Source organism: Rhipicephalus microplus, chromosome 2 (assembly GCF_043290135.1).
Source record: "Rhipicephalus microplus isolate Deutch F79 chromosome 2, USDA_Rmic, whole genome shotgun sequence".
NCBI classification, from domain to species: Eukaryota; Metazoa; Arthropoda; class Arachnida; order Ixodida; family Ixodidae; genus Rhipicephalus; species Rhipicephalus microplus.
The window spans coordinates 36,515,738-36,528,616 of NC_134701.1; the positions used below are offsets into that span (position 1 = coordinate 36,515,738).

The 12,879-nt window shown below is 44.4% G+C and overlaps 1 protein-coding gene across 9 annotated transcripts in view; it reads right to left on the bottom strand.

Annotated features, from left to right (window-relative positions):
- LOC119169139 (uncharacterized) overlaps window positions 1–12,879 on the bottom strand; it is a 748,171-nt gene that overhangs the window by 421,551 nt on the left and 313,741 nt on the right. For all 9 annotated transcript variants that reach the window (XM_075883059.1, XM_075883033.1, XM_075883044.1 and 6 more), the window contains one exon: window positions 6,824–6,952. In XM_075883059.1, coding sequence (XP_075739174.1) covers window positions 6,824–6,952 — 129 coding nt within the window. The remainder of the gene's footprint in view (window positions 1–6,823; window positions 6,953–12,879) is intronic.

The window sequence follows — 12,879 nt, forward strand, 5'->3', positions numbered from 1 at the left end:
CGAAAATGCTCTCAGCACCAAGCCCTATCCCACGGCAGCAACTCTCAAAGCTGTGCTCAAGACTGTTGTGGATCGTTCGCTCTCTTTCAAATGCCCATATACGACGCCCCTGGGCCACGCTCCTCCCTTTTGCGTCTCTTCACATAGAGACCCTTCTCCTTTCAAGGCCGCTCGCGAAGAGAGAGAGAAAAAAAAAAAGAAAAAAAAGAAAGCTCTCGCGGAGAGTCCTTCTTTCTCGGTGCAGAAGGTAGCAGCAGAGACGCCATAGAGAACCAGTCGTTGCTGTCGTCATTAAAGTGTGGAGAAGGAAATTGCTTTGCACTGCGGCGCTTCTTCTCAGTCATGCGACCCGCTGAGCGCTTCCTCAGTCCTCTTCGCTGGCTGTGTGAGGAGAACGGCTCTCTCAACCATTCGTGTGCCAAACGAGTGTTAAACTCCGCAGAAAACAATATACTTAACAAATTTCAATCGTTTTTTATAGACTATTTGATAGACTAATTTATTCGTTATATCCATTTACCGGTCAATTTTATTTTGTTACAACTAGGTTTAAAATGTATGGTTCTCAATGAATCTTTCAAAGAGAATTTCATTTACTTCGTTATATTCATTAATTTGTTATATCCCATTACATAATAGCAAAGTTTGAGTGTACTATCTTGCGTAGCAAGCAGATTAAAGCAATATCCCTACATGTCTAAAGATGTGGAAGTGTAAGTGAATGCTTATTTTTCGTTATACCACATTGTATATTGTATTCGTGAGCATGAAGTGAGCTTCACGATTCTGGAGAGCTTCTATAAATTTGATGAGGTAATCCTGGTGGGGAGACCAGATGGCTGATGCATATCTGAGCTGAGGGCGCATGAAAGTTTTATAGGCGAGCTTGTGAGTAGCCGCAGGTGTGCTGGTAAGATTATGCTTTAGGTAGCATAAAGTTTGCGATGCTTCTGAAGTTCTTTTATCTATGTGCATGAACAACAATAGGTTAGGTGTGAAATGAATACCATAATATTTTTAGCGAATTGTAGTTAAGAGAGAGTTATTCTTAAGGAAACATGTAAACGTGGAAGTCGAGAGCTTTTGCCCAAAAGTCTTGGTTTCGCATTTGTTAGTGGTCAAGCTCATAAGCCATCGATCACACCCATGCGTTATACTGCTGAGGTCATGTTAAAGCGCACTGTAGTCGCCGACCGTATCAAGTTTTCTATACAGCACTCAGTCGTCTGCAAAAAGCTTGATTTTGAATGTTATCTCGGATGGCAGGTCATTAATGAATATGAGAAATAACAGAGGGCCTAAGATGCTCCTCTGTCGAATGCCAGAAAAAACGTCTGTACTAGAGATGAAGCGCCTTCGATGACCGTGAAATATTTGCGGAATTACAAGTTTCGGAGCTAGGAGACTTTTCTGTTACTAATATATCCTAATGAAATTTTCGGGTAGGCTAATAATAAAGCTGTTTGAATAACCACAACAATTTCATGCATTTATGTTCACTGGTTCCCAAGTTGAAACCATTTATCAGGGTAGTCCAAATGGGTTTTTTAGTCAAGCTCTGGTGAATTTGATAAATGTGCTAGCACTGTGAAATTCACTACGACCATTCCTCGATGCATGCTCTTCACTGAGACAGAGCTCTTTTTCAAAATTTCCTTGTTGAAAATTTTTAGCAGAGCACTGAATTCAGTGTCTGCGGTCTGGCTTTTGTCAATAAAATTTTAGTTATCACAGGTTACTGACACAATAAATCACAAAGGTAGCTTTTTCAGTATGTTGGCATATTAATAGGGTACATAATAAGACAAATCTGATATAAATCAGATGAACAGTTGCAGTGACGTCACCAGACAAAACAGCCTCACTGGCCAAAAAATTCATTCTGAGAAAACAGATTTCCAAAGTTTTGAACCCATATTTTGATCTAAAATGACCCTGCACAGTAGCTAGATGTGTCCTTTGGAGCTCTCTTTTTTTGCTGCTTTTCCTGCTTGTGTTGCATTCGTTTTTGAGCATTTTTCAGATGGAGAGAGTCTCTCTGTGCAGCCTGTTGGTTGGCAAGGTGACCAGGTGTAAGCCCTATCGATGACGACAACTCTTGGGTGGCCCTGTAGCAACCGGCGTTGTATCTCAACACTGCCTCAAGCAGTGCTGTCTCCATAGCTATCAACAATATATGCTATTCCTTGGGCGTCAAAAACCATAAAACAAAGTGTAATGATTCCGACGCATTTTGTGTCTTCGCTTCCAGGCAGTGTTACAGACGCGAAGCCTGTGAAAAGCGCTGATAGACAGGCAGCACTGCTTTTGCAAGGTAGTCAGGAATATTGTACTTATTCTTTGGAGAGGGCACACCATTCACCTTGCTGGCATTATGACGGCATCATGAGCCCTCACCTTCCAGGCACAAGTCATGGTGAGGGTTCGTATCTGCAGAGAGGACGTAGTAAAATGATGCCATCATTGCACGAGGCATTGCAGTCACATCACTGAAATTGTTCCGCAGTGCCCAGCCATAATAATTCGTCAGCTTATCAATAAGTGCTTTGGTCAACCTTCCCTTCCCTCCTAGAGCTTGTTCACTTTTCTGCACGAGATTGCGCAGAGCTGTGCCCATCCTCTTCCGAACAGTGTTAAGGAATTCTTTGATGATAGAGACTAGCCTATAAACATTCTCTTGTTGAAGAGCAGAAAATGTGGCATCATCTGCAACGGATACTATGGTTGTGTAATGGAGGTTGTTTTTTGACAAAGAACGTAAAAACAGAGCTACCGCTGCCTTAACCGCCATCCTCCCAGACCTCACAACAGTGTTTTTATGGCACACGTGCTGCTCCAACCAGCTTGCGTAGCCAGTGTCTTTGGGATTCGGCCCTTACTAGACAGCCGAGGAACTGATTAGACAACGCTACGGCATCTAAAATGAAGCCTGAGTGGCACTTGATGACTGCACCAACTCCAATGTGGAATGTATGTCCACGCTTGTGCCAGGTCCTATCATAGTTCACTGTGATGTCCCTGCAGAAGAATGGGTCCATCTCCTTGTACACCTTTCTCACAGCAGAAGCCGATTCTGGGTAAAATTTTTCCAGAGTCTGTTCCCGTGATTCCCTGGATTGCTTCAGGAGCCTCTGGAAAGTTCTATGCTGCAGGCCACAATGGGACACATTCATAGCAGTCCAAAAGTCCTAGAGGGAGTTTTGACACATTCATAGCAGTCCAAAAGTCCTGTTTGCTTCTCGACCATAATAGCCCTTGTATTCACTTTGAAGGCTTTTGACTTGTTCTGGAGAGCAGAATGCCACGAGCTTGAAACTATTCCACAGTGTTCACATAAGAGCTGATGTTTCGTGGCAAGTCCAAGCTGGGTGCCTCCTCGGAACTTCACCCCAATCTCGAGGATGCGCGGGCACAGGGTCTTGGACAGCAGGCCACTAAGGGCATCCCCTTGCACAAGGAAATATTCATTCATTCATTCATTTATTTTTATTTCCTTAAAGACCCCCAAGAGGGTATTACATAAGGGGTGGGTAACATACAATCGATATTTTTATCACAATGATAAATGTGAAGTTACATTTGAAATATTATGCATGAAGCTTGATATAGAGGTGATTGTGGCCACATCGTGGGAAAGGCCATTCCAGTCTTTTGCTGCTCTGGGAAAAAAAGAAGCAGAAAATGTTTTAGTACGGGCACGTGGGCGAAAAACTTGAAGCGCATGGCCGGTACGACGAGATATGTGAGCTGCAGGAATAATGTAAAGAGGGCGGTTAAGTGGAGAGTGAAAAAACTTGTGAAATAATGAGAGGGATGCGATGTGTCGGCGACATGATAAAGGGGATGAGTTACACATGGCTTTGAGGGATGAAACACTGATGTCGTATAAGTACGAAGCATGAATAAATCTAGCTGCATGATTTTCAATGGATTCGAGGGAATTGGTAAGACCAACTTCAGGCGGGTTCCAAATGGGAGATGCATATTCTAACTAAGATCTAACTAATGATGTATAAGCAAGTAGTTTTACATGACATGGAGCGCTGCGTAAGTGGCGTTTTAAGAAGCCCAGGGTTCTGTTAGATGTTGGTACGATTTTATTATTGTGAGTGTTCCATGACAAATTGTAGGATAGAGTGATTGCAGGGTATGTGTAAGTGGTTACTGATTCGACAGGGACGTTAGCTATGTTATAGGAAAAGCGAGGAGGGTTTAGACGACGAGTGAATGAAATTAGATTGCATTTAGTAGGGTTTAGGGTCATTAACAGTCATCACACCACTGTAGGATATGATTGAGGTCTTCTTGTCTTCTTGTATATTTCTCGCCTTCAGTCGTAGCGGTGGCATCTTCAGGTTCAGGCATTATCTGAAACTTCCTCTTGGTTGCCAGCAGAGCGCCGAGCTTTTGTTGCAAAACAGCACGTTTGCTATCTTCCTCGCACGTCCAAAAACGTGTCTGCAAATGCACAGTCGATAGTGCAGTTGCACTTTTCAGGCCCGTAATGAGTGCGGTTAGCTAGCGCGACGCATCAGGCGCACTTGAGCACAAAACACCAACACCAACCTTTGTTGTGACGACAGGGTCTTGCAGTGATGGTGTAGCCATCTCAACATCGCGATAAGCGTCAACACAGTCGTCTTGCAGAGACGAAGCAGAAGCTGCTCCCCCGAAACCATCGATGCGATTGTCACCGTGAGTTGCCATGTGAACAGGCCGCACCATGCATATGAGCTTCATCTGACACTTTCTTGAACCAAACGCGTGCAAAGTCTCGAACTTTGTTTTGCCCATCGTGACCAACAGCGCAACAATTGGGCTTTCGTGAACACGGTGAAAGATTCTCTAGTAAAGACAATGAAAGATTGAATAGTACAGGTGAGAACTGAGCGGGAAGATGATAAACGGGACAGACAAAAAACGCCGGCCTTGCAAATGCTGCAGCAGATGGCGAGCCAGGGGAACAGATGCGTCATCGCGCGCAGCAGCCAATAGGAGCCGTGTGATCGACCACTTCCTCGAGAGGCACGCGCTTTCTCTAATCGCGGCTTCGCATCCGAGCCGCGAGAGATTTCAAAACATCAAGAGCCCACAATCATGAGCGATTTCCGCCTCGGCCACACCGCTGCTACTGCTGCAGATGGCGGCGTTAGGCCGCGTGGTTTGGGAATTGGAAATGCGCGTAGTTGGGGTATACTCAGCGCTTGCTGGCCGCACGCCGGCTGCTGCAGCATGTTATATAATTTATTTGATATACTTTGGTGTAGAATTAGACATTTATATTTACAGAACAGATAGTTCATGAGACACACTACTTGAATAAGTGGTTTTCAAAAAATCTACTTTTTCCCGATTTTTTTGTTTTTCAAAAGGTGCCTTTCCCCTTAAGTGATGAAAGCTTTAGAAAAGTCTATGAATATGCAGTCAGTTTGAGAATTATTACCGGCGTTTTGAAATAAGTCATTAGTAAATGCTAAAAGCTGTATTTACATGAATAACCTTTCCTAAACCCATGTTGGTTATGAAAAAAGAAATTCTTAGATTCCAAATCACTGGTTACCTTTGAGACGATGATGTGTTCAAGTAATTTGCCGGGGACACAAGTCAGTGATAGTTGCATTAGTAACAGTCGATAGTTGAAAACCTTCTTTTCATCACAGAATTTGTGAACTGGAATGACTTTGCCAATTATCCATTCGTAAGAAGTTTCGCCTTTGCTCAAAGACAGCTGGAAAATTTGAGCGAGAAATATAGTTGACGGAATCACTGTTAAATTAGGAATTTTCGAGTCAATGCCGTCTGCCACAGTTGAGATGAATATTTTTAATTTGTTTATTGTTGACGCTAGGGCTCATGTATCGTATAGGTCTCATGCACTCGTAGCTAACTTCTGGGAAAGAAGGCATGTTGAAGCAGTTTTTTTCTGGAAACACAGACGTAAAGTAGTCATTGAAAACAGTTGCAAAATCATCGTGTGGACTGGCATTACCGTCATGGTAACAGAAAGTGAGATGTGATACGACTTTTATGAAGGCGAGATTGTTTTACAAAGTTTCACAGGATTATTGATGATTGAAGGTCATGTGATACAAATTTGTTTTTCGCCTTGCATACAGCGTCCAAATACTCTTTTTCAGAAGCTTGCCTTTCACACTTGTTCCCGGATACTTTACATAGACGTGGCTTCTTATTTCTGAGTGCACGAAGTGACTTGGCGAACCATGGTTTAGATATATTAACACGGTCCGTGGTACATGATCATGAATGAGTTGGTGTACTTTTGCTTTGAATAGTGCCCAGTTTTCTTGAACCAATCGCAGCGAAAAAGAATTTGTCACAAAAATCTTGCATGCCTCTGTTAATGGCTTCACCATCAGCTTTCTTGTAATTTAGTACTAGTTAAGGTGTAGAATGATGCGAGAAATATAGATTTTGAATATTGAGGGCATGATCACTAAAACCATCATGACAAGAGAGAGGACCAACTCTTTTCAAGATGGACGTTAAAATGAGATCCAGAATGTTACTATCACGGGAAGGTTGGTTCACTAATTGGACAAAGGAGAAATCAAGTGCGAGTTGAAGGAACTCATTAGAAGCACCTGTTTTGAAAGTCCCGTTAGGCCAGTCTAAGTGTGGAAAATTGAAATCATCAAACAAAAATATACCTGAGATAGGGTATTTCGACAGCACTAATATTGTCATGTAACCCTTGAGTAAATTATACAGGAGAATCCGGTGGGCGATAACAGATGCTGACAACGGTGCTGTATGAGCCCGACATGATTGCAACCCATAAAATGTCAAGTTGTTGGTAGCTTACCATGTTGTAGTGGACGTGCAGGACGTGAGAGTCGGCCTCCTGCCTGGATCTGAACACACACTGGCAGGCAGAGCAGGTAAAGGGCTTTTCAGCTGCAGTTTGCTTTCTACTGCTTTCCTGGTGTCCAGCCTAAGACCGTATACACAAGAGCAAGTTAATGGTTTGAGTGAGTCTGAATTTTATACAGGCATTGCTCTCTGTTTGCACAAACTTATCATACTAAACTAGACCAAGTGGCACATGACCATCCTTGGTCACTCATGAGCTGTTAGATGCTGTCACCTCAGTGCATGAGCATATGGCGTTTTGGTCAGATAAAAATTCAGCTGCATTTCAAACGTTCAAAGCACTTTCATGGTGTAAAACTGATTATGAGATCAAATACTGAAAAACGAAAATGAACACAATGACGACTTTTTGGCACCATACCCCTTTCCAAGTTCCTCCTTAACACCTACTGTAATTACACAGTGCCCTATTTTTCACTTGCTAGTGACGCGATTTCACTGCAAAGCGACGAAACCGTACACGTGTGGCACAGCACAAATATACGGTTTTGCAATGTGTGCGGCGTCACGTGGAATGAGCTATATAATGTGTTGTAAGAGTACGCAATAAACAAGAGTTGGAAGTTAGCGCTCATACTGTCGTCTGTCTTTCCTCTCCTTGACTGCATAGTACCTGACGATAGTTATAGCGCGAGAACAAAACAACGACACAGAGACAAGAAGGACACGAAAGACAGACGTCTCTGTGTCGTCGTTTTGTTCTCGCGCTATAACTATCGTCATGCCATACCAACTAGCCCAAGCTGCCACACTTCTAAGTTGCATAGTACCTTTCCTTCACGCTCTAACTGAGCTGTGCTAAAGCAATAACATTTTAACAAGCACCAACTCGCCCAGTCAGCAGTACTTGTCAAGTTTTACCATGTTTACCATAATAATTATGAGCAAGCATACATCCCAAAAGGTAAAAAATAAGCTCTCTTTTCTGTGGACAATCCCTCGATTTCAATGCATTCTCGACAACAGGCCATTTTCTTGCCTAACACTTATGATATTCAGGGTAGCTGTCTCTGAAGCCTCAAGCTGCATCAGTTTTCCCTTCATATTCCTTTTTATCTTGTAGAAAAAAAAAATAGTACATGTATTAGAAGATTGCTTTTAAGAAAAACATGGTACCTGGAACTGTATTGTTCATTTTCTGAACAGATTCTATCTAAATGCAAATTTTTTTTTGTGCAGATTTCAAAAGTGAAGAAATTCTTTCTTGAAACTCTAGTGCAATTGTGGAGCCAAAGTCAGGAAAAAAACAAAAAAATAAAAAACTAGATCACCAAAGAAAAATACTTTCTAGCATTGAGCCCAAAGTCACAAAAGAACCTGAAAGAAATGTGAAAGTGTCTGACTGTGTTTACTTATGTAATGAACGCACTTGCATAATAAACGCACCCCCTACTTCAGTCATCAACATTTTGATTCTTTTATCCCCCGTAATAAATGCATCCCCTATAGTCATTCGCTGCAGTCTTGCTAACCGACACCTGGTGCCTTCTCATCCATTGGATCTCTTCTGTATTTTTATTATTTTGCTCACCACCCCCCAAGCCAGCTCGACTTGCTCCTTCCCCCCCCTCTTCGCCCGTTGCCACGAGCCGTATCGCTTTTCTTTCTCTCTGTGCACGAAACGTCCTCCATCTTATCTGTGTACGACAGCAGAGTTCACGAATGGTGCAAGTGTAGACATCGCAGTTGATAAGCACGCAGCTCACGAAGCTGCCCGCGCCAAACGACGATCGCTTCCTGCGAATGCGAAAAGGCCCAACCATGCGCACACGATTTTTGAGCGACGACGACAGGATTTGCTGTTGCGAAGGGTCATTCGTCGCTATTGCTTCACAGGTTTCCGCAAAACCAGAAAAAAATAGCTTGTCATCCAGAAACGATCGTAACGATTTCCGCAACTTGGTAGCACCCCCTTATTCTGGCTTGTTATCCCTCGCTTCGCTTGTTATCAACGCGTAGAGGATCTTCTCATGTGGAAGCGAGACGACGGCCGTGGAGGCGAGACGGCGGCCGTATTTTGTCGTTAATCTTATTATCGACAGTTTGTTTCGATGCTTCGGGGATAGCTTGCTGCAATGCTGGTTACTTGCTACAATGTTAACGGCGGCGTCATCGTCGTTGTACGAGGTTGCGGCGAAGTTGGCAAAGTGCGTCGTAGCACACGCTTTTGGGCGCCCCTTGAGATCACAGCAGATATTGCGGTTAAACAATTGCGAGAAAAGAAAGCTGCAAAACACTTTTATGGTGTGCGCGGGCGGCCCCGGGACAGCTTGCAGAAGATAGCACTATCAACCACTGAAGATGAGTTAAGTGCAACAAAGAAGCAGTTTCCAAACAGTGTGTCTATTTTTATGAAAGGAAACACGGGAACGCGTGGCCTGTGTGCTCTGGCGGCTGCTGGCAGCACCTTCAAATGGGAGCAAGAGCAACCACAGCCTCTTTTTACGTCATCTCGGGGCGAGCAAAGCAACCATTCATTGCTGATATGGAAAAAGCAGCAAGATAGCACCCCTCCCCCTTCAAAACGATTACCAGCCTCTTGCATTATTCAACTTGATAGGAGGGGAGAGGGTGGTATCTTGCGGCTGGTTCTACAGTCGAGCCCACATACAACGGCCCCACTTAAAACAAACTTTGGCGTAAAACGAACAATATCCGCACGACTATGAAAATATACATTGGTTCAATGGCACAAAATGGCACACAACTCTTACAACAAACGTCTCCGAACGCGGCTGATCGTTTACAGCGAACGGAGTCAGCAGTCTGCCGACTTCCTGGGAAACCAATTTCGACCACCGATCAGGCATCGGCAAAGTGCCCATACATTCTTACTGTTAAACGGCGACCCTGCCTCCGCGCCCCTCTAGTTGCTGCTCTCCCCAAGTGCTTTTTGTTACGCACCCCTTCGTTCTTTGTCCCCCCCCGCTACTCTGAGCACCCCGCATTGCCAGACGAGGCCCGTGTTTTCACACTGCCACCGTTCTTTGGAACACCGGTCGGCCATCTCCCCTGTTTTTGATCGCTGGTACTGAGGTTGGCGTCGCCGGCCTGGAGTGACCAGACCATTTGCCAACATCGTCGGCCACCGACTGTATCCAATATACTGCGTCTAGTGCACGCGTGTACGCTACCCCACCAACTCTGATAATTTGCGATTCGTTTTGTGTTTAGGACTTCTTCTCGCTCACTTCGCACTCGGCTCAGCATGCCTTCTGCGCGCATGCGGAAGAGCGAAAACGGCTGTTAATTTGCACGGAACGAATTGTGAAATATCGAAGTTAGTGAGGCCACGAGAACCTGCCGGCGCAAAAAAAAAAACGATTTCTTGACCACGGCCACCGATTCTTCGAACACCGCCACGCGCACCGATCCAGGCGGCCATGCTTTGACTTCTGGGTGCGCAGGCACTCTTTTCAAGTTTTTCTACTTGCGAGTTTCACGGGCCTTTCAAGCAAGCTACCAAACCTGCCTCCTTCCAGTGTTTTGGTTTTCAAGGTTGCCCTCCCACCGCATCCTCCCCTCTCTTTATGGCAACTCCTTGCCCTTCTCTCGCAAATCTGTTCTCTCTTGATCATAACCCCTTCGCCCGTCTTCACCACTCCGCGACGCCGGCCATGCTGGCTCAAATTAGTTTCGTTTTCCGACTGGAAATGGGCCCAGAGCTGTTCCACGCGTTCTGGCATATGTGGCACATGTGTGCGTCTTGCTCACTCTTGGTGTGTGTGTGTGGTCATGATGCCCGACGGGAGGACTAGCGCACTTTTTCCTGCCGCTCAACAAATTGTTGAAAGTATGACCGCTTGGCTTGAGCGTAATCGACGCGTTAGGTGCTGCGTTGCGGAGCGCTTGCTCATAGCTGTTGACCACCTGGCAGCCAACCTGCCGCTTCGGGCGTCCCGGTATTCAGCTGTGGAGATGGTGAATATTTCGTGGGCGGTGGTGACGACTACATGCACGCGAAGCTGTTTTCGCAAGGTCTACTACATCGACGTTGGGCCCGATGCTGAGCCTGAAGCTTCTGAACTAGGGCGACGATTTGTGGCAGCGCGTCGTCGACTCCGACCCGGGAGAGTGGGTGGGACATCCGTTGCGATGATTTAATTATGGCCGATGATGGAGCCAGTGCCTCATGCAGCTTATGCCACGGATCTCGGGGAACGAGCACCCTGCCATTTTAAATGAACTCGTGACCGCCCTTATCACTTCTGCTCTTCGAAACACATGCTTCACGAACTTTTGGGGGCAAAAAAAGTTGGTGTTTTCACTCACAACTTTTTTAACTTTTTTAAAAGCTGTGTTTCATTTACATTTGAACTTCAGGATACAGCGAACGAATGCCGCGTCATGCTCAGGTTCGTTATAAGCGGGCTCAACTGTATATCATCAACAAATGGTTGTCTTGCTCGCTGCGAGATGACGCGAAAAGAGGCTGTGGTTTCTCTCGCTCCTGCTTGAATGCGCTGCCAGCAGCTGCCGGAGCGCATAGGCCTTGCGTTGCCGTGTTTCCTTTCATAAAGATTGACACTGTGCGCATATGTCAATTGCGAAAAGCTAAGCCACCTAACTTCTTTTGCACTACTGCATTTTTCGCTCTTCCTGAAAAAGTTCTCATAAAATTTACCTCGCGTAATAAACACACCATTCCACTTTGCTTCGACTTTTCGAGAAAAAAAGTGCGTTCATTACGTGAGTGAATACGATGAAATCAATTAGCAAAGAATCAGTGGTCATCCAGTGCTTAAACAACAGCAGTGTATTTCTAAAACTGATGACATTGCTTTTTTTCTTCAATCGCTCTTTCCAGTCTTCTTTCCCACTTCCCTGTCGCAGTGAATTACCACGTATTCCTGACAATGTGCTCAAACATATGCAGCACCTGGTCGTAACACATGATAGTTACTTGACAATATAAATGTTTCTTCTGCAAGTGGCCTTGACGATATATGTCCTTATGTGTGAAAGGGACACAAAAGAAAAATATTAAGTCGACGTAGATTGTTCAACTAGTCCTCCACAAAAATTTGTGGTGTTACCTTTGTGCCGAGGAAGTGCTTATTTTAAAATAAAATCACATTTTGATGGTCCACATCCCATTAGCGCAGTTCAAGTCACCCGCCTGAAAGTGGTCTTACTGGTCACTGTTGCAGTGCCTAACACTGCCCACCTTACTGCGGGGTTGCAGACACTAGTAGCAGCAGAGTGAAAGTAGTGAAAACCACAGCAGCAACAATGGCCAGTGAAAAAGTTTTTGCTCGCTTGGTTCAACTGGGCCTCACTAGATGGCACCATCTATCCAACCTAACTAGGTAAAAACGAAACTTTTGAATCACTCATGCGCCATTCCCTATAGCCCCGCCAGGCGCTTTTCTTTTCTATGAATCTCACAGAAACGAACAAGCAGCATTTCATTAAGTCTTCTGATGCATGAAAAGTTTTTTTTTATTGTAGCTAGTTAGATTACTGGTCATTAATTGTAGTCAGATCCTCTCACGTCATCGGGATCATTTCCGAAACATCCCACTTATGGCACACGTCATGCCATACATTTAGCTTAGTTACTCTTAACTAAGGCACTGTTGTTGATAATATTGCCATTTTAGACGTCGTCATAATTACCTCTGACATAAACTGTTATTTACCTTTCATGTCTTTTTCAAGGCCTGCTCCAACACAATTGCCTGGCTATAACCTTTTAAAAATCATTGTGTACTTTACCCAAAGAATGGAAAGTTGTGAATGTGGTTCTGATCCCTGAAATTGGCCGAAAATATACTGTCTCCAACTAAAAGCCAACTTCTCTAACTAGTTGAACAATGGGGTACACAGTGCCATAATGAAACATCTAGAAAAAAAATGACGCGGCTTTGAGTCTGGTCTTTCGACACAGCTTGTAGAATTAATTCATTCAATGTTCATGTACAGACTTCTTAGACTTTATGAAAGCGTTTGCTATTACATAAGCTTTTCATTGCTTGGCACAGCTTC